Source organism: Xenopus laevis, chromosome 7L (genome assembly GCF_017654675.1).
Source record: "Xenopus laevis strain J_2021 chromosome 7L, Xenopus_laevis_v10.1, whole genome shotgun sequence".
NCBI classification, from domain to species: Eukaryota; Metazoa; Chordata; class Amphibia; order Anura; family Pipidae; genus Xenopus; species Xenopus laevis.
Window position 1 is genome coordinate 48,531,686 of NC_054383.1, and position 21,466 is coordinate 48,553,151.

The 21,466-nt window shown below is 36.3% G+C and overlaps 1 protein-coding gene across 1 annotated transcript in view; it reads left to right on the forward strand.

The window, feature by feature from the left end:
- The window catches only part of LOC108695792 (heparan-alpha-glucosaminide N-acetyltransferase), a 208,757-nt gene that overhangs the window by 920 nt on the left and 186,371 nt on the right, over window positions 1-21,466 (forward strand). Inside the window, exons 2-4 of the mRNA XM_041568935.1 lie at window positions 2,762-2,856; window positions 4,171-4,307; window positions 10,352-10,479. Coding sequence (XP_041424869.1) covers window positions 2,762-2,856; window positions 4,171-4,307; window positions 10,352-10,479 — 360 coding nt within the window. The remainder of the gene's footprint in view (window positions 1-2,761; window positions 2,857-4,170; window positions 4,308-10,351; window positions 10,480-21,466) is intronic.

A 21,466-nucleotide genomic window follows, 5' to 3' on the forward strand; every position in this document is an offset into this window, starting at 1 on the left:
ATGTTTGCATACTGGAAAGTGATGGATTTTCAATGAAGTGCAGTCTATTTATAAAATATTGTATATATACACATTCTTAGTGTAGTGTAGTTCAGCTGAAACATTTCACATATTTTATATCAGATATTTTTTTTGAGAAAACCTGCTGTATATTACTTATATTATCTAGACACTTATGACTTTGTACAAATAGATTTAATTTTGCAGTAGCCAGAACCTACAATATTGTCCCTCAACAAGAATATTAAATACCATTTGCTTTCAATAGTAACCCACTTGATTGGTTGCAAAATATTACTGTACTAATTCAATGCTGCACGTAAATCTTCCCCATAAAAAGTACAGTTTATTAGGGATGTAGCGAACTGTTCTGCTGCGAACTAGTTTGCGCGAACTTCGACCGTTCGCGTCCGCCGAATGTTCGCGAACGTTTGGGAACGTTCGCATTTTGAGTTCGCGTTCGATTCGAATACAAGTCGTTCGACCATTCGACCATTCGAATTCCTTCGACCGCTAAAAATCGAACGATTTCCATTCGTTCGAACGATTGTAAGCATTCGATCGAATGAAAAGCATTCGATCGAATGGCTTCGATCGTTCGATTCGAATGAAAATCCTTCGAACGAATGATTAAAATCCGATTGAATGATTTTAGCGGGTGTTCGAAGTTCGCGAACTGTCCGCGAACGTTCGCATTTTTTGCCGGTGTTCGCGAACGGCGTTCGCGAACACCAAATCGGCAGTTCGCTACATCCCTACAGTTTATGCTAGTTGTGTTTATACAGGAACAATGTTTTTCAGTATTTATTTAGGAGCTATGAATAATTGAACTACATTTGTCTGATTATTTTCTCTTAAAGTAAGTTTAAAAAAATCTGAAATTTGTATCTAACGATAAGGGGTTCTTTATCCAGATCCTTCTGAAATACAGAAATGTCATTTCCCATAGTGTCCTGTTTAAAGAAGACCTAAACCTGCTTCTTTGAATGCAGAGGCCTCCCTCCCCAACCACATGCCTGCATACTAAATATGTAGCTGCAGTCTAGCACAGGGTTTGTGGCTGCCAACTTTGCCTGCATCACATCCTGATTCTGGGACACAATTTCCCATAGTAAAAGAAGTATAATTATCTAGTGGTGTCAGTCATTTTAATTGCATGGATGCTTACTGATGATTTTAGAAACCCAAGATGATTGAACCCAGTTTGGTTGGTGCAATATGTTTTATTACATGTCCCCCAAAGTTTACTTCCCTATTAGAAAATTGTTTTAATTGATTTGTTTACTTTAGCCTGATACTTTCAGCAGATTAGTGAATGCAACATGCAAACTGGTTGTTAGGTGTTACTGTACTTTAAGGTAACTGCACCTCCCACACTATTGCTTTATATATAGGTGCATTCATTTTTCACTGTAACTATTGGAGCTGGCAGCTAGCTCTGGTGCCATTTTAGCTGTGAACATCCACTGATTTGCTGTTGCTCAATATTTTTAAATAGTTGCAAGTTTGCTTGTGCTCAACCTGTCTCAAGATTGCTGGCAGGGAGAATAAAATATATCAGTGACTGATATGAAGCTCTGTAATACATAATGAGTGTATTGTCTGCTAACAGATTCAACAGACGCTGCAGTCGAGGACAGGTATAAATTATAGTACATGCATGGGATCTGTTTATCCAGACTGCTTGGCACCTGGGTTTTTCCGGATAACTGATCTTTCCATAATTTGGATCTACATACCTTAAGCCTACTAGAAAATCATGTAAATAATAAATAAACCCAATAGGCTGGGTTTGCTTCCAATAAGGATTAATTACTGTATATCTTAGTATCTTAGTACAAGGTACTGTTTTATAATTACAGAGAAAAAGGAAATAATTTTTAAAATTGGGTTATTAGGATAAAATGAAGTCTATGGGAGATGGGCTTTCTGTAATTCAGAGCGTTTTGGATAAGGGGTTTCCAGATAATGGATCCCATACCTATACTACAATGTCACACTTGGGGGTATATTTATCAAAAAAGTGAAGTTAGAGGTCGCCACAGTCCTCTAGAGTGAAATTCTGCCACTCTCCATTCATTTCTATAGGATTTTGAAAGGCGTATTTATCAAAGGATGAACTTTCACTTTCACCCATTGATAAATAATCTTTTAAAAATCCCACAGAAATGAATGGAGAGTGGCAGAATTTCACTCTACAGGACTTACTTCACTCTTTGATAAATGTACCCCTTGGGGTCAGATTTATCAAAGTATTATATTAGAGCTCACCACAGAAAAACTCACCCACTTTCTATGGGATTTTTAGAAGCATACTTATGAAATGGAAAATTCTAACTTTCAATGATTGATAAATACTCTTCTAAAAATCCCATAGGAATAAATAGTACATGGGTGGGTTTTTCTGTAGGGAACACTTTAAATCTTAGATTGACACTGTGTCTACTGTCTCATACAAAGTTTTAGATTTATGGAGAGAAAAGTGGTAAGCATAAAACCAAGAAAAGTGGGAATGTAAAACATAAAGCAAAAGAAACATAGGCCAAAATAGAAAGGAGAGGAACAAAAAGGAGGAAGAAGAGAGTACTTGAAAGAAAGCAAGACCAAGAAAAGAAGTGCAAGAGAAGAATTTATTATGATAAAAACATAAAACTTCTATTCACCATTCATGATATGAGACAATATTACTAGTAATACAATATATATGAATAACAAATCTGACAATCAATGTGCATTAACGCTAATTTCTTATTTATTTTAGTAGATATGTTGGAATTTGATGAAGCTTTATTAACAGTGTCCAGCTATCTCAGTCATCCTATTAACCTGCTGTATGTCAGTGATTACTGCTATCAAGTAAGATATACTATTAAGTGCTTTGTACAAGTTGTTTTATTACCATAATCTGAAATGATGTCCTTTTCTATATTGTCTGAGCCGCTCTGTTCTCTTACAAAAGGACCAACCTATTTCCCACCTTTTTGTTTTTTAATTCTTTTCCATTTCTGGTGTTGGAGTCCTCTGCTGTGATTATTTACTTTTGTTTCAGTCTCCCATCTCCCTCTTTTCTAATGATACCTGCTACATAAACTGCTGCATAACTAAATGCCACCTATGTATTTACATACACTGTTTTTACTAATTACAGTCTTGTCTGTATGATAAATATATTGTAGGAAAGTCCCCTCCCAAGCAGAACTTCCCATTCTCTGGTTTATCATACTGTATATGTATCAGTCAGATCAGTTCTGGTTTGCCTGGCAATTCACCCCTTTCCCTTAGTAGTATACCACAAAATAACTATACAGTATTAGGGACAGTCTTAAGACATGCTAAGCACTGTACTGCACTCTAAGCTTGTTTAATTCAAAAACATGGCTGACATCTTATGCTCTTTAGTATGTGACCATAACATATTCTGTTAAGAAAACATTATAGGTATGAGATCCATTATCCTGAAACCTATTAACCAGAAAGCTCCAAATTATGGGAAGGCATTCTCTTATAGACTCCATTTTAATCCAATAATTCTAATTTTTTTTTATTATTTCATTTGTCTCTTTAATATTAAAACAGTACATTGCACTTCATTCTAAGATATAATTAATCCTTATTGGAGTATTGTTAAAAAAATTTCTTAGTAGACTTGAGGAATGGAGATCCAAATTATAGAAAGAACCCTTATCCAGAAAACCCCCAGGTCCAAGCATTTTGGATAACTTTCTATTCAAGTTACCAGACAGGCATACTAATTACTAATATTAAAACAGTATATTGCACTTTATTCTAAGATATAATTAATCCTTATTGGAGTAATGTTTAAACATTTTCTTAGTAGACTTGAGGAATGGAGATCCAAATTATAAAAGAGAACCCTTATCCAGAAAACCTCCAGGTCCAAGCATTTTGGATAACTTTCTGTTCAAGTTACCAGACAGGCATACTATTGGAGCTGCCACTATCTAAGACTAATAGAGATGTGCCATCCTGTATTGAAAAGGTGTTGCTCATATGGTTGCTTTCTGTTTAGAAGCGTGAAAATGTGTGCTCCACTGTTGTTCTACTTTCCATTTCCATTTTTCTTTTCCATTTGGACAGAATAGATACAAGTGTTATTCACTCATCAAAGCTGTATATGTCAAACAAGTATTTCTTTCTTCATTTGTGTAGTGTCTCCCTCAGCCGCTCCTGACTTTACCTTCTGGCTCCAGCACTCAGCCTGTGAATAACAGTGTGATTATTAGCACCAGATATGCACTCTCAGTTCAGGTGGTAAACAACTCGGGAAACACGAGTCATCTGTGTAGGTAATGTGTAATGTTATACAGTAATCCTACTATTTTTTTTCTTTCTGTAATATGTTCCGGAAACTAGATATCCAGAAAGCTCTGAATTATGGAAAAGCCATCTCCTAATAATACAAATTTTTAAAAAAGGCTTTCCTTTTTCACTGTAATAATAAAACAGTACCTTGTTCTTGATCCAAACTAAGATATAATTAATCCTTATTGGAAGCAAAACCAGCCTGTTGGGTTTATTTAATGATTTTCTAGTAGACTTAAGGTATGAAGATCTAAATTATAGAAAGATCAGTTATCCTGAAAACCCCAGGTCCCGAGCATTCTGGACAGGTCCCGAGCATTCTGGACAGGTCCCGAGCATTCTGGACAGGTCCCATACCTGTAATATCTACTTCCGACTGCAGCTGAGAAAAGATCAAAATATATGGGCGCACCTCACGCTGAAGCAAAGTGTATCTAACATTTTTCCATATATGATTATGCTACCAACATCCCCAAATGAAGATCTGAAATAATTTGCTATGGCTCTCTACATAGCAGTTCCTGCATTCCATTAAGTCAAATGCCTTTTTCTTCACAACATTCAGGACTGACTTGGGTTCTCAGAATAAGGGGTCTTTCCATAATTTTGATTTCCATACCTTAAAGAGATACTGACACCAGAAATGTAACTCTTTTTTTATATCTACTCATAACTTTGCCATAAAGTATTCGCACAATGCTTTTACATTACCTGTCTGATGCTCCATGTTCCTGTATGAGTGGGCTGCCATATTTAGCAGCAAGAGTCCGTTAGTATTGAAAACTCTAACTGACAGGCTGAGATGGGAGTCAGGTTGGCAAAACAGTCAATTTTAGAAACTTAAACTAACAATTGCTTGCAAAAACAAACCTCTCAAATTTCAACCTGACCTATAGGTAACTTTTAATGTAAATTCATATTTTAAAAAGTATTTTTTTGGCGTCAGTATCACTTTAAGGGCCTGATTTATTAAGACACAAATTTTTCAGATCTTTTTGATGACAAAAATCCGAAAATATTGCTGGAAAAAAATGATTTTTTTGGCATTATTTATGCAACAAAACTGCGACAATTTAAAATACAAAAATATTCCAGCTAAAACCTGCCCAAAAATCAATGGCAGATTTCCCTTTTGCAACTGGTGGATCTTCCTTTGATTTGTGGTTTTAGGGGAATTTAGCTGACTTTGTACGACAATACGGAACAGCTGTAGTTATTGTGCAGCAACTCGAAAAAGTTATGGATTTTGTGACTTTTCTGCCACTTTGCCCGCTCATACTTTTTTATTCAGATTTTTCAATAAATTTCATTTGTGGTTTTAGAGAAAGTGAGTTTAGTCGTGGTTTTAGAGGTTTTTGAAAAGGAGACTGTTGATAAATAGTCCTCCATGTCTACTTAAAATCTAAACATTAATGAAACCCAATGAGATTGTTCAGCCTACAATAAGGATTAATTATATGTTAGTTGGGATCAAGTACAAGCTACTGTTTTATTATTACAGAAAAAAGGAAATACTTTTTAAAAATGCGACTTGATTAAAATAGAGTCTATGGGAGTTGGCCTTCCCTTAATTAGGAGCGCTCTGGATTCATTGCAGTTAGCAGATAGTCAGCGGGTAATAAGAACTTGGGAAAGAAACATTTATCCTAGTTATTTGTCACCAGCACATAGGTGTAAGCATGAAGTATAATTAGCCTTCCTTTTGGTAATTCTCAACTTCATTAGGTAATAGAAGTGCCTTTTGAGATGTAGTCCAAATGCTTAACTTTAAATGCTTCTGTGAATATTTCCATTTTTTGCACACATTGTACAGCAAGCAATTTCCATTTGCCCTGTAATAGGTGGTGTGATTGAACAGGGCAAAATGGCTCACCCTTTTTGTGTTATAGCTATTGACGTCCCTCGGAAACAGAGTTCACCACTTTAAGCCTTCTCTATTTACCTCCCTATCCAGGCCAAGACGCATGTCCTCTGCTGTCTGACCTTATCTACCTTTCCGGCTAGGTCTATTGATTGTGTTGTTTCAAAGACTGTCTCTAAGCTGATTACATTATATATATTCCTTGACTAATCAATAGAGCCCCTTTCTTATTTTTTATTTTAGTGTAAAAAGTAGAGATATGGTGTAGAAGACATAAACCTTGTGAAGAATGCAATTTTTCTCTTGCAATTCCTCTAGATGGCAGTATCTGACTAATACAAATATCACCAGTACAATCTTCATCTTCTTTGTTTAAATATTAAATCCAATGCTTACACAGTTCATTATGACTGTTTTCAAGCCCAATGACAAAAACGTATTTACATTCTCAAAGAGGTAAATGGGATTTTGAAATAAAATAATGGTTTGTGATTCATCAGCTGTTGTTGCCTTTGATTTTTTAAGATGTAATTTAAATTGACCAAAATAGGAACTATGGCTGCAATGGTCTTCCTCAGCCTTTTTTTCCTTACATTAGCATTACCGGTATAATCTGCCATATCGAAATTGTTTAGCTGAAAAAATGCCAAATTTATTTTCAGACAGATAGAGGAGCATGGTCAAGAATTAAAGCACTATGGAAGAAAGGTAGATTTTTTTTTAAAAAAAAGAGGGAAACAATGCAAGGAAATTAAATTACGGTTACACTCTGAAAAAGTAATGACCCAAAGCCTTTGTCAGTTCAGTGACTCTCTTCTGAATGGAACTCTGAATCTTAAAGAACCAATTCCCTTAATGATGTCACTGTTCTTTAATTTAATGTCTATGCACAGTGGTCAGCTGACGTACCCCCAGTGTGACCCACAACCTGCTGCCTTAGTTGGCCTCTTCCATACAAGACAAAGTTTAGCATAATCGGCCTATTGTTCTGTGCCTTGTAAAAGGTCAGTGCCCATGAACAACAGAAGGAAAAATGTGAATAGAACTGAATGTTCCCCCAAAGATTATTATTGAAAACATTGGATTTCTGTTTCAAAGAGACAAGGTTGTCATATCCAAAAAGCAAGCCTTCTCGTTTAAATTTATCTAATAAAATCTTTGCAAAAAACAGTTATGGCATTTTTGCCTAATAAAAGAAAATGTAATTGTGAAATGTTTTTGTAATTGCAACGTATATTAAATTACCTCCATGTTATTGCTATTTAGATAATTATAACTCTGTTAATTGTTTTTGTGTATAATGCTTTTCTGAGCTTCTTTGGTTTTGATTTGGTTTTTTTTTGCAAATGAAAAAGTTCACATTGGATGATTGGCTCAATACCTTCATGGGTTAGCGAAATGTAAATATATTGTAGAAATATAAATACAGGTATGGAATCCCTAATACTGAAACCTGTTATCCAGAAAGCGCCACAATACAGAAAGGCCATCTCATGTAGGGTCCACTCTAAGAAAATAATTTGGATTTTTACGAAAAAGATCTCCTTGTACTTGAACTAATCTGCATGAATCCATATTGGTGGCAAAACAATCCTGTTGGGTTTGTTTAATGTTTCAATGATTTTTAGTAAACTCATATTTTGAAGAAAAGACCCCATATATGGAAAGCTCAGGACCCAAGAATTCCAGATAATAAATCCTATGCCTGTAGTATACAGGTATAGCATCAATCATGAAAAGACCCCTTATTCACACACTAGATGGCAAGCATTCCAGTTAAAGAGGTGGTTCAAATTTTACTATGTTATAGAAGGAGCAACTTTGTAATTGGTGTTCATCATTTATTTCTTATAGTTTTTGAATTATTTGCCTTCTTCCTCTACATTTTTCCCAGTGTTCAAATTGGGATCACTGACCCTGGAAGCTAAAAAATTATTGCTCTGTGAGCTTACAATTTTACTATTAATTTTACTTTTTATTCCATATCTTCTATTCAGACCCTCTTCTAATCATATTCCAGTCTCTTATTTAGACCACGGCCTGGTTGCTAAGGTAAACCTGACCCTAGAAATCAGAAAGCTGCTGAAATTTCAAACCGGAGAGCTGCAGAAAAAAAAGCTAAATATTTGAAGAAAACAAACAAATAATACAAAATTAAAACCAGCTGCAAATTGTTAATTTAACAGTGAACAGCCCCTTTAAAGTGGACCTGTCACCCAGACACAAAAATCTGTATAATAAAAGTCCTTTTCAAATTAAACATGAAATCCAATTTCTATTTTTTATTAATGCATTCATAGCTGCTGTAAGCTCATTTAAAAATCTCTGCTGTCAATCAAATATTGTCTGCCCCTACTCTATGCCAATGGCATAGAGGCTGGGCAGACAATTACTTTCACTTTCCATTCAGCACTTCCTAGATGTCACAGCTCTCCACAGATTCCCCTGTTCTCTTAACCATTTAATTGTGTATCCAGGGCATGGAAATGAACATTGGGTCCCCCATTCTGGTGCACAAACAAGATTCTGAGATGACACAAGGCTTGCCTTTAAGGGATATTGTCATGGGAAATTTTTTTTTCCACAAATGAATCGGTTAACAGTGCTGCTCCAGCAGAATTCTGCACTGAAATCCATTTCTCAAAAGAGCAAACAGATTTTTTTATATTCAATTTTGAATTCTGACATGGGGCTAGACATATTGTCAATTTCCCAGCTGCCCCAAGTCATGTGATTTGTGCTCTGATAAACTTCAATCACTCTTTACTGCTGTACTGCAAGTTGGAGGGATATCACCCCCCTCCCTTTCCCCCCCCCAGCAGCCAAACAAAAGAACAATGGGAAGGTAACCAGATAGCAGCTCCCTAACACAAGATAAAAGCTGCCTGGTAGATATAAGAACAACACTCAATAGTAAAAACCCATGTCTCACTGAGACACATTCAGTTACACTGAGAAGGAAAAACAGCAGCTTGCCAGAAAGCATTTCTCTCCTAAAGTGCAGGCGCAAGTCTAGCCCCATGTCAGATTTCAAAATTGAATATAAAAAAAAATCTGTTTGCTCTTTTGAGAAATGGATTTCAGTGCAGAATTTTGCTGGAGTAGCACTGTTAACTGATGTGAAAAAAACATGTTTTCCGATGACAGGATCCCTTTAATAACAGGGTGCACAAAATGGCTGCTGCCTGCTTGCTATAATTTTGAAATCCCAGACTGAAGGAAACAAGATTAAAATAATTTATATAGTGTAATTAAAGTTCATTTTGCTTGACGAATGTGATAAAATAGGATTTTGAATAATTTCTTTGGGTGACGGGTCCCCTTTAATAGTTAAAGGGATACTGTCATTGTAAAACATGTTTGGTTTTTTTCAAAACGCATTAGTGCTGCTCCAGCAAACATCTGCACTATAATCAGTTTTTCAAAAGATTAAACAGATTATTTTAAATTAAATTTTGAAATCTGACATGGGGTTAGACATATTGTCAGTTTCCCTGGTGCCCCTGGTCATGTGACTTGTGCTCTGATAATCTTCAGTTACTCTTTACAGCTGCACTGCAAGTTGGAGTGATCTCACCCCTCCCTCCCCCCCCCCAGCAGCCCATCAGCAGAACAATGGGAATGTAACTAATAATCAGATAACAGCTCCCTGTTAGATATAAGAACAGCACTCAATAGTAAAAATCCATGTCTCACTACGACTCTTTCAGTTACATTGAGTAGAAGAAACAATTGCATGTCAGAAAACAGTTCCATTGTGCAGCACTGGCTCTTTCTGAAAGCACATGGCTGGGCAAAATGACCTGAGATGGCTGCCTACACACCAATATTACTAAATATTAACTAATACAATAAATATTAACTAAAAATAAAAAAAATACTTGATGGTTCAGCAATGAAATTTTACATTTAATTTGCAGGGTAAACAGTGTCATTTATAAATATAAACTACACCATAAAAATCATCACAGCATCTCTTTAATATATCTATCTATCTATCTATCTATCTATCTATCTATCTATCTATCTATCTATCTATCTATCTATCTATCAATCCATATTGTATCCATACACATAAATCACTGTACCAGGGATTTGCTATTGCATTTCTGAACTTATGAACACAGCAATTTTTTATAAACGTCATTCCCTTTTTCCTTCCCACAGCTGGGAACATATATATGAAGAACATGGTCACTATTTAATCTCAGTCCATTATTCGCTCAGCGAGCAGAACACTGGAGCAGTGCTGTGTCAGGAGAGTATGGCCAGGCCTCCAACAAATTGCTACCTCCGTAAGTTTAAGTATAATACTTCAAAACTTTTGTAATTGTTATTCTATTTTTATTTACTAATATCTGGAATGCAATGTTGGGATGATTTGACTAGAACCAGAGGGATATTATATTCTGATCATTTGGTGACTTAAACTTAAGGGCAGACACATCTTCTGTTTGTTCAGAATCCCCAAAATAGCTGCTGTCAGACATGATGATGACAGGTTGATATTCAAGCTCCATACCCTTGTGTTGCAGTTCAAGCCCCCATCCACTACCATCCTGAAGCTGGCCCCTGAGCAAAGATGGCAAGTTCAGCTGGAGCCAAGACTTTAAAACCCTTACAGGGAAATGTAATATGTTTCGCTAGCGCAAAAAACCTGTGCAAAGATACTTGCGAACGTTAGCAACCATGTTTGCATCCTTTTTAACTGATTAAAGACCTCAACAACTTCATCGTAAAGTTTGTGAACTTATGGCTTTTGGTAAACATTCGCAAAGATGCCATTTTAAATAATGCCTGCGACTTTTAATTATATTCCCCTTTAAGAGGGGCCTGTCATTCACAATAAATCACATATCATTAAACAATGAAATCTTTCATTTATGTACAAACTAAATGACTTGAAATTAGCTCAATCCAGCCTTTATAGATTACATTTTTGCTAACTATATTGTAAACATTTATACCCAATACTATATGTTTACTATAAATTTACCCAATTTCATTTTTATTACTGGAGTACCTTTAAAGCCAGACATATCTATTGGCTATTCATTGAAGACGAAGATTGATGATACCTGTCCCATGTACGTATATGTGCGACCCTACATTCAAACCTGACACTGTCACCAAAGGAAGACTTACTGGAGAAAAGACTCCAAGACCCTAAGAAGACCCTTCCATTTCTTAGCTTTCTACAATTTGAAAAAATTAAGAACCCTTATAATTATATTGTGTTTGGCAAATGAATCTTCACCCTAATGTATTTTCAGTTTATTTAATAATTACTTGACAGTTGATGAGCACTTTATTATTATCATACATGGAAGTGGCTACATAGTAATCTGTATGTATATTGTACTGAACACATTTAAAAAGTAAAAGTATTTTCCTTCCAGTTTATTTTGCCTGTACAAATTCTTTAAGATTTGTACAAATTAAAGTGATTACTTTTGTTCTCTTAAGTGTATTCTTCCATTAACAACAGCCGCCAGACTATAGACAATTAGCTAAGTTTTCTAATAGACAGTGGCTTCAAATTCTAAAGCCCAAGAGCACCAGGATACATAGCCCTTAAATAATGCATACAAGGAGATCAGAAGATCAACTGTCTGTTTAAAGTGAATCTGTTCCCTATAGCCCTGTATTGTCATAACATTCTGTTTGTACAAGGCAGATGGAAGTGATAGCTGTGATAGCAGATTTCACCACGGAGTCAACTGTGAATGGCCAGAGAGCTTTGTTTATCATACTGAGCAGTATGCTGTCACTTACTTATCATTATATAACTTTATATTCTTTTTTGCAAAATTATATTTAACTACAACCCCAAACAAAAAAATGCATCTTTTGTTGGCAACGGAAATGCTAGTTGTTAAATCTAGCTTAAGAACTGAAGGGAATACTGTTTTTTTCCAACTTGACATCAAGTAATATTTATCCATCACCTTGTGCTACACTGAGGGGATGTGTATAGAGTGTTCCCTGGGCAGTGTTCCTTGCTCATATAGCATTCTAATTATTCAGGCAAAAAGTGGATATGCGGCCATTGTGCCCACTGATTTTTCCTGTACCTGTAAGTTAGAGTTAGATATACTAAACTCTAAAGTACAACCTTGAATTTTAAGGGGGTATAGCAGGGCATGTGTGACAGGTCTATTAGTTATTATCTTTGATTAAATTGTATGTTTTTAAGAAAAATTCCCTGGGAGACATTGATACAGTCTGTAGAAGCTGATGGCATACTGAGCAACACAGTGAGGAAGCATACATCACTGTATTTGTGCTTATCTTCTGCCTAGTAGGATGAACCATCATTTAAAGTGCATTAAGATGCCAGAGAGATGAAGAATTGATGTTAGTTAAAAGCCAGATTTATGCAGGACTGACATTACTTACAGGCCTTTTAACACAGGTGAGAAGAAAGCTAAAAAGGGAAATCTCAATATAAATGTAATAATCGCCAAAAGAGACAGACTATCCCGCAGCCTAATAACTAAGCATCTGAATCCTATATAGAGGGTTCAGTTAAAATTCCTTGTTAAAGAGGACCTAAAGCCAAAAACCAACATAAAGTGGTGTGAACAATAATATAACCCCAAATGATACAAGGGCTAAATTGCAAAATTGTGCAGCACTATTCACAAACTATTCACTTTATTCTTTTACATCCTTACATACACAAACACAGCACCAATGTGCCTATCCAGTCTCTGATAAATTGCATGCAACTGAAAAGTTCAAGGAGCAAAGATACAAAGAAGCCATGCAATTAACGCCAACCTGTAGTGGGCGACACTTCTGAGGTTCCCTTAGCATTTTGCGCCCACTCACAGTTGACTTTCTCCAAGCTATTCGCAACCTAATGCTGTTATGGACACAGTGTGCTGGAAACAATGCCATTAACACACAAATTAAATAAAAAACTAGGTCCGTACCTTGTGTGCTGTTTACCAAAAATTGAATGCTGCATTGTAAAAGGCATGCCAATTTGAGCTCATTTTATCACATTGCAAATGAGCCTTATAATTAACAATATTAAGTATATGCCCCTGTGATTCACAATATCCTCATGACATTACCTAGTAAAATCAGTGCCATAAAAGCTATGTTTGCTTATCATACAATTTAGTGCTCTGTAGTGTATTCTACGTCACTTGTAACCATAGTGCAGACAGTAACTCTTATGCCTGCATGCCTGTGTTTGTCTAATACTAGACTTTTCACAAAAAGAGGGATTAGGGTATCTAAAATGCTGTGTGTACTGCATTTGGTTGGCACCTGCCTGGTATTTTACTGGCCATGTTACCAAAAAGGTTAAACATATAGGAAGGCCAGTATTTTTTCCAGAAAAGCTGGTAACCCAAAATCTATATAATGAAATAAATCCAAAGGGAAACCACTCCAGCTCCACCGCTCTTCCACTGGCCAGGTGCTCAGTCCTCAGTGTCCCCACTTCTGGACAAAGGTTTATTGGCAGGCTGCTGAGAAATACATTTTGGGAGTGGATCCCTTAATCATAGGCTAACCTAGCCTATGATTAGGGGATCCACGAAATGCGTTAGGCATTTTTCAGCAGCCATTTGTTGAGTTTGTTGAGTTTGTCCTAGATCTGCATAGTCTATGAAATGAATAGACATAACTGATCAGAGAGAAAGAGAACAGCAGAAGAAAATACTCCTGTGTTTGGTAACATGTGCTCTATAGTGTGCCCTATAATATTTACTGATGCTAGGCATGTGGCACAATCACAAACTTAAGCATAAGTGAAAAATATTAAATGGCGTAGGAGAAATATTCCTGTATGGGACCGATTTACTAAAGGGCAAACTGGGCGTCGCTAGTGAAAATTTGCCAGAAATCTCATCTGCAGGGATATCTTCAATTTACTAACAGGCATAGAGGACAATTCGCTTGTGACGGTTTCACATATTTTCACTCGAATTTTACAGAGCGTTACCTCTTTCGCCAGAGTTTCGCCAGAGTTTCCTTTGCCAGCTTAGAGCTGCAAACTGATAAAATGAAGCTACATCCTCCTCAATCTTATGTTAGTGACATCATATCCTGTATGCCGAAAAGTCATAAAATGTTTAAAAAATGTTGGAGTTTTTTCATATTTTAAAGCAGGATTATCTTTAAAAGTTATAACAATTAAAATTTAATATTTTAACATTTTTCTACCATTTGAGGAGAATTCCATTTGTTTTAGGGTGGGCTCATGGCTAGGGCATTAGAGGATCTCTTTTGCCTTTATTCTGTTTCCTTGAACATTCTTAATAATAAGTGGCCACTTAAAGCTTTTGCATCAACATCTCTAATAAGCGTAAGTGTACTAGCGAAGTTTTTGTTTGGCAGAAATGAGCTTTAGCAAAAATTCGCTATGAAATGCTTGTGCTGACGAATTAATTCTAGCGAAAACTTCGCCAGCGTTCAGCTGTAGAGACACAACTTTGCATTTTAGTGAATTAGTGTAGTGGTAGCAAATTAGCGCCTGGCGAAAATGTACCCTTTAGTGAATTTGCCCCTATATGTTTTAATTTCCCTGTTTTAACATGGTATTGCAAATAAGCAGGATCCTTTTAACACGATTGAAGAGCTTTTATGGTAAGGTCTTTTTATTATGGGTATCTGTATTCTGTTATTTATCCTGAATAATACCTATATATCCATATATACTCAATGTAAATCTGCAGACTTCTAACTTAAAACTGTGCCCAGCAACCAGTAGCAACAGCTAAATGGGCATCTGTGGGCTATATATAACTGCATGCATCTTTTCACTGCCCTGTTCTACAGTGTAGTGTATTTAGGGTTTAGTTCTTTTCATTAAGAGGACAGTAAACATAGAGCTTTTCCTCCTGAATGTCAGTGTTGTATTCTCAATTACTAGCAGGACCAGCCAGCCATAAGGATGTTTCATTATTTGCTCTCTCTGAGTCATCAGATTGGATATGCTTATTTTTCCATCCTGGTAAGGATAACTCATACTGCTGGGAAATCAAAAAGACGAGTGCATGGAGTTAAACTGACTTTGAGTGTATCTGCCTTACTCACTCTATGCTGAATGCTGATATAATTGCAAATAAAGGATGTGGCTATGGCTGTGCCTATTTTTACAGGAAGCGTATATGACTCCTTTGTACTCACCCATATCACCCATGTCCATATATTACAACACATTTAAACAGACTGATTCTGATCTTTTAAATAGATCAGGTGGCCATCCTAATACCTACCGTTTACATAAGCTCATGCATTTTGTACACACGTTTATGCTTTATGGCAGTGGTTGTTAGAATTTTCAGTTCAAATATCATCAATCATTTAGATGTAGTTTAGATGTAGTTCTAACAATATCTAGACAACATTAGTAGATATACAAACAAAGGAACAAGTGAGAAAATGGGTAAAACAGTTCCTAGGGAAAAGTAATATTTTAGTTTAAGGGGCAGATTAATCAACATTGCAAAAATTATGTAAAAATTTATATGTAGAGACCCTGAGATTTGGGTGTATTTATCTCAGGCATTTCCCTTGGTAAAGGACACCTAAGGGCCCTTTAGTTAACTCTGGCAGCTATGTCCCTTGCTGGGTCCACATAGTTCATGGAGTTTGTCCACTAGATGGCACTGTTTGTCAATATAAAAGGGTTTAGCACCATGCGGTCTGGGTCTGTCCTGGGACTTTGCCTCACTGTGAGGTACTACAGGTCCAGGTCTGCCGGAAAAATTAGTAAGTGTAAGATAGTGATAGTAATACAGTAATAGTCGCTCTAGGAGTGAAAATCAGCACAGGGTAGCTAGTGAGCAGATGTGGCTCCAACGAGGAGAAATAGTGGGGTTAGGACCCCGTGGTATTTGAACCACTGGAGCAGGGACTACAGTGGGTGAGTTGAGGACCAGATAGGATACCAAGACCCAAGACCCCAGGCTGAATACAGTGGGTGAGGTGAGGACCAAGGCCGGTGCCAAGATTCAAGACCCCAGGCTGAGAAACCCATGCCTTAGTGCTTCACCAGAGGGATAGTGCCCAGTGAGAGTAGTAACTATTCCCAAGTCTATTGTTGTTGTAACTTTGATACATATTGAATATTAGCACGTCTGCTGTACCTTGTACCCCCTGGAGGGAATACTACTGTTTGAAGCTACTATATAATTACTGTGAACATCGAAGTGCTTGTGAACTACGACCTTGCCACTGTTCTCTGTTAATAAACAAGTTATAGTTTACTGCGAAGAAATTGTCTGGCTGAATATCCGGCTGCATTGATCTACACCAGGTACCGGGAGTTTTGCAGGGAGTTTCACGGGTACATTGGGGGTCCAGGGCACACTACAAGCAGTTTTAGCCTGGTCACACACAGCCTTAATACACAGCAAAAGCTACACCTACGGGTGCGCTAGATATATAAAAAGAAATATATAAAATTTAGCATCTAAATCAGGCAATTTCATGTAGAAGTCAACGGGAATTGCATAAGCAAATTCAAGCTATTTTTCCATCCAAGTTTTTGAGATCTATTTGAGACTCATTAAAAGTGATGGGTAGAGTGGGATTTCACTGTGTTTTTTAATAAATAAACACACTTTTATTAATTCAAAAGTAATTCAAATTAGAAACAAAACGTGAAAATTACATTTTTAATAAACTGTTATTTGTGTTGAAGGGGTAAGATGTATTCTGATCTCATCAGAGAAATCCAACAGGGGGTTGCCCAAAAGTATTCTGGTAAGGATGATTGGGAGATGGGTAAGACAAGAGAAACAGGAAACCATTGCTGGTATCATAAAACATTTTAGAATTAGGCCCCTTAGTTGAGAACATTTTTACATTTAATTTTTCTATAGTGGCTGCTACAGGGATTGGCAAGTATCCTCAAAGCTAACTGCAACATTAAAAATTGAGATGCACTTGAATTATCAGCTGCTCCCATATGCATGTCCCTTCACTGGCTCCCAATCTCCTTTAGAATCAAATTCAAAATTACTAACACTCACATTCAAGGCCCTTAATAATGAAGCCCCTCCCTATATTTCATCTCTGATCTCCAAATACACTCCTTCATGCTACCTTCATTCTGCTTCTGATCTTCGCCTCGCTTCTCCTCTCATCACTTTTGCCCATTCTCATCTACAATACTTCTCTCTGGCTTCTGCTTTTCTCTGAAACTTTCTGCCTTGAACTGTCAGACTTTCTCCTTCCTTCCAAACTTTCAAGCGCTCCTTAAAGACCCACCTTTTTAAAGAAGCTTATTCAATGTACCTTAATTAACCTTAAATCATTGCGGTATCAAAAATCACAAACTTTTTCTAAAATTCTAATGCCTCAATTGTACCCTAACCTTTAGTTTGTAAACTCTAATTTGTAGGGCCCTGTAATCCTATTGTACTCTGTAACCCTTGTTTGTTATCCACCATTTATAACTAAGGTAAAGCACTGTGTATCTTGTTGGCGCAATATAAATAAATGATGATGATGATTATCTTTAACTATAAAGAGGAGTTAGTTGCAGTAGACAAGGTGGTAAATTATTTCAGAATGAAAAGGTTATGTTTTCTAATTTGTCTATGGATTAATTTGTCTAAGGACAAAAGGAATTTAATATGGGGAAATGGAAAATGGAACTCAGACAGCAAGCATGTTAGAAAAATTATTTTATTTCATTTAACAACATTTTCCTAATATTGAAATAATTTCTCTAGTCTACATTACTTTTCCATGTGCTTTTACCCATCTCCACAATGCCTGACAAGCTCCTTGAACAACTTTAAAAAAAAATTCTGGGATTCAAATTCAGTAAAACAAGGCTTTTAGACAAAAGCTATAAGAAATTGAGTATGGATTGTTTATCTTTTGGGGTTTCCACATTCTACGTTATTGACTAATTCTATGCATATTGGACATAAGGAGCTTTCAAAATCAGTAGTGAGCATTGTAAAACGTGCATCTCTTTTGTATGTACTAGAAAAATGTACTTGAAAAAAAACTGCATCCAAAGTGCTTCCAGATTATTTTACAGATCTATATTTAGATAAAAGGACCCTGCATTTATTAGTCAAAGTTTATGCTTATCTCAAGACAAATGGGGTATATTTATCAAAAAGTGAAGTTAGAGATCACCACAGTCCTCTAGAGTGAAACGCCACCACTCTCCATTAATTTCAATGGGATTTTTAAAAGAGTATTTATCAATGGATGCAAATGAAAGTTCATCCTTTGATAAATACGCCTTTCAAAATCCCATAGGAATGAATGGAGAGTGGCAGAATTTCACTCTAGCAGACTGTGGTATTCTTTAACTTCACTCTTTGATAAATACATCCCATAGAATCACCCTAGGCTTCCACTTCAAACCCTTAAGGTTGTCATGATATAGGTGTCCTGTTGAAACTTCACTGATCAACAATTCCTCCCCACCACCAAACTCATACTTCTGGCTGTGTAAGAGTTAAGAAAACACTAATGAACTAGAGGTCAGTTACAGAATGAAGCAGTAATTAAAATATTGTATTACAAAGTGAGAATTTCAGTCTGTTTCTGTAATCAATAAGTACGGTTTCAGACAGCTGAGGCTGGTTTGGGATTAAACCCCAGTCTTCTCAACCAAGTGAATACACCCTTCCAGCTCCGCTAAACCAATCAATGAGGCACATCTGGTAGAAATTCAGATTTTTCTAAGAAGCAAGGGAGTTAGTTTCATCTAAGCTTAACTTTCCCTATTCCAGAAGGGCTAATAATGCTTGTTCTGCTTGGAACATCTCTTATAAGGCAAAAGGCTATAAATAATGTGTCTTTTTTCACCTCTAAGAAATAATAATCCATTTTACAGTACTTACAAGATGAAATCTGAGGAACATTGAAATCCGGTCACGAAGTCTGCACTCTCGTCAATGCTGCTATACTGATTGCTGTTATTTAACACAATGTACAGGTATGGGACTTGTTATTCAGAATGCTTGGGACCTGGGGGTTTCTGGATCTTTCTGTAATTTGGATCACCAATTTTTAATTATTGATAATATCTTAGTTCGGATCAAGTGCAATTTACTATTTTATTATTACAGACAAAAAGAAAACATTTACAATTTTTAATTATTTGATTAAAATTAAGTCTATGGGATTTGACCTTCCCATAATTCAGAGCTTTCTGGATAATGGGTTTCTGATTGATGGATGCCATACTTGTACTATAGCACTAAGATATGATTGGTTAAATATTGAGCAATATTATGGTTTGTCACATTCTTAGAACTTGCAGTAAGTCTCAGAATTGTGTGTTTTTAATAGCATGAGGGGAACAAATATTAAAAAATAATATCAGACAGGTTGCAGTGGAAAATACCAAGAAAGAACATAAACCAGTGAAGGATCGTAACCATTCAAGAAAAATTTTGACCCATAGATTGCATCTAATGGGTAGTAAAAACGTTAAGAATGGGGGTGTGACTGTACAGTTAGACTGTATGTAAAGATATCTTTGATCTGCTGTATTAAGGTTTAGTCATTAAAAGCCAAAGACCTCCATCACCTTGTGACAGCTCAGAAATAAAGGGAAATTGTTAACCATCTGTATTCCTCAAACACACATTGCTGACATTCTCAGCAGTGATGGGCGAATTTGTCCTGTTTCACTTCGCCAACAAATTTCGCAGGAAAAAACTGGTGAAATATTTGTGAAATTTGCAAAATAATACTTCCTCCTTTTTTTTTTCTTAAACCCCTTTCATTCTCCTGAACTGAACATATGGTCTAAAGGATTTGGTTTCACTCCTACTCCAAATTTTTTTTTTAAATCAAAGCAAAACATTCAGCAGAATAAAGGCTCTTACACACAGGCGTTTTTTTGCTACGCTCTCCTGCATTGCGCTTTCTTTGTTCAGCCGCAGGGGAGTACAGGAGTAGACGCACTCAATTATTGTGAAGGGGGCTGTACTCACACAGACGCATGTAAGTTGCAACCGCAGGTGGGGCGCAGCATGAGTGCATGAAAAAACGTCCGTGTGTAAGAGTCCTAAGGGTGGTATGCTGAGCCACAACCACTAAGATATGGACACTTGTGATCCTTGTAATATTGTGCAGACCGTTAATGGGACCCATAAACAATTAGATTATTTAAGGGAGGGAGCTTTATTATGGGTGAGGTCTTAATAGTGCCTTCATATAACCCTTGGAACACTGGCATAGTACCTCTGAGTTAAAGCCCTACACTGCATTAGTTAACTAATACATTTTTAACCCTAAAATAAAATAATTTGCCAGTTGAAAAATCAGCAAGTTTACTTTTTTGTTTGACTACTGATCACATTCAAAAGGTTCTGAACCTGGGTTGTTTCATGCCACTGGCAACTTCTGATTAGTAATGAGCGAATTTATTCACCAGCCATGAATTTGTGGCGAAACTCTAAATTTTGCCATGTGCAAATTTTTTTGCGAAACTGCAGGAAAACTCGCTGCTGAAAAAATTTGCTGAGAATAAACGCCCATTGACTTTAATGCATTTGGACAAAAAAAATCACATAAGAAAAAACGCCAATTGGCTTTAATGTATTAAGAGAAAAGTCCGCCATAAGAAAAAAAGCCCATTGACTTTAATGCATTAAGACAAAAAAAAAGTCACCATAAGAAAAAACACCCGTTGACTTTAATGCATTTGGAGCGATTGTTGTGTGCGTAAAAATTGTCAGGCGTATAAACGCCTATTGACGTCAATGCATTTCGCAAAATTCTTGAGACAGATTCCATCTGATGGTTAGTTAATATTTGGTGAAACTGATGCTGCAAAATTATACCAGCTCTGAAGGGCTTCCTGATATGTCAGTAACATTACAAAATGACCTCCTCTGTAATAATAAACAGCACCTTGTATTTGGTCCCGATTAAGATATAACAAATTCTTATTGGTGGCAAATATTCCTATTGGGTTTATTTAATGTTTAAATAATATTTTAGTGGACTTAATGCATCGTTATCTAAATTATGGAAAAATCCCTTATCCAGAAAACTCCAGGCCCCGAGCATTCTAGATAACAGGTCCCATACCTGTACTATATTAAGTACATTTCAAAGTATGCATTTAGCAGATTTATTCACACACCAAACATTTCAATTGGAAAAGGTATATGGTTGTGTATGTGTCTGATGCTTAAATAAAGTGTTCTCAATCTGTACTGGATCACTTACATATAAATCAGAAAATAGTATAATGGACATTGGCTCTTTAACATTCCCCTACTTCTTCTTTAATCTTTTGCACTTGATTTGTCAGCTCTGACCTCCCAGAGA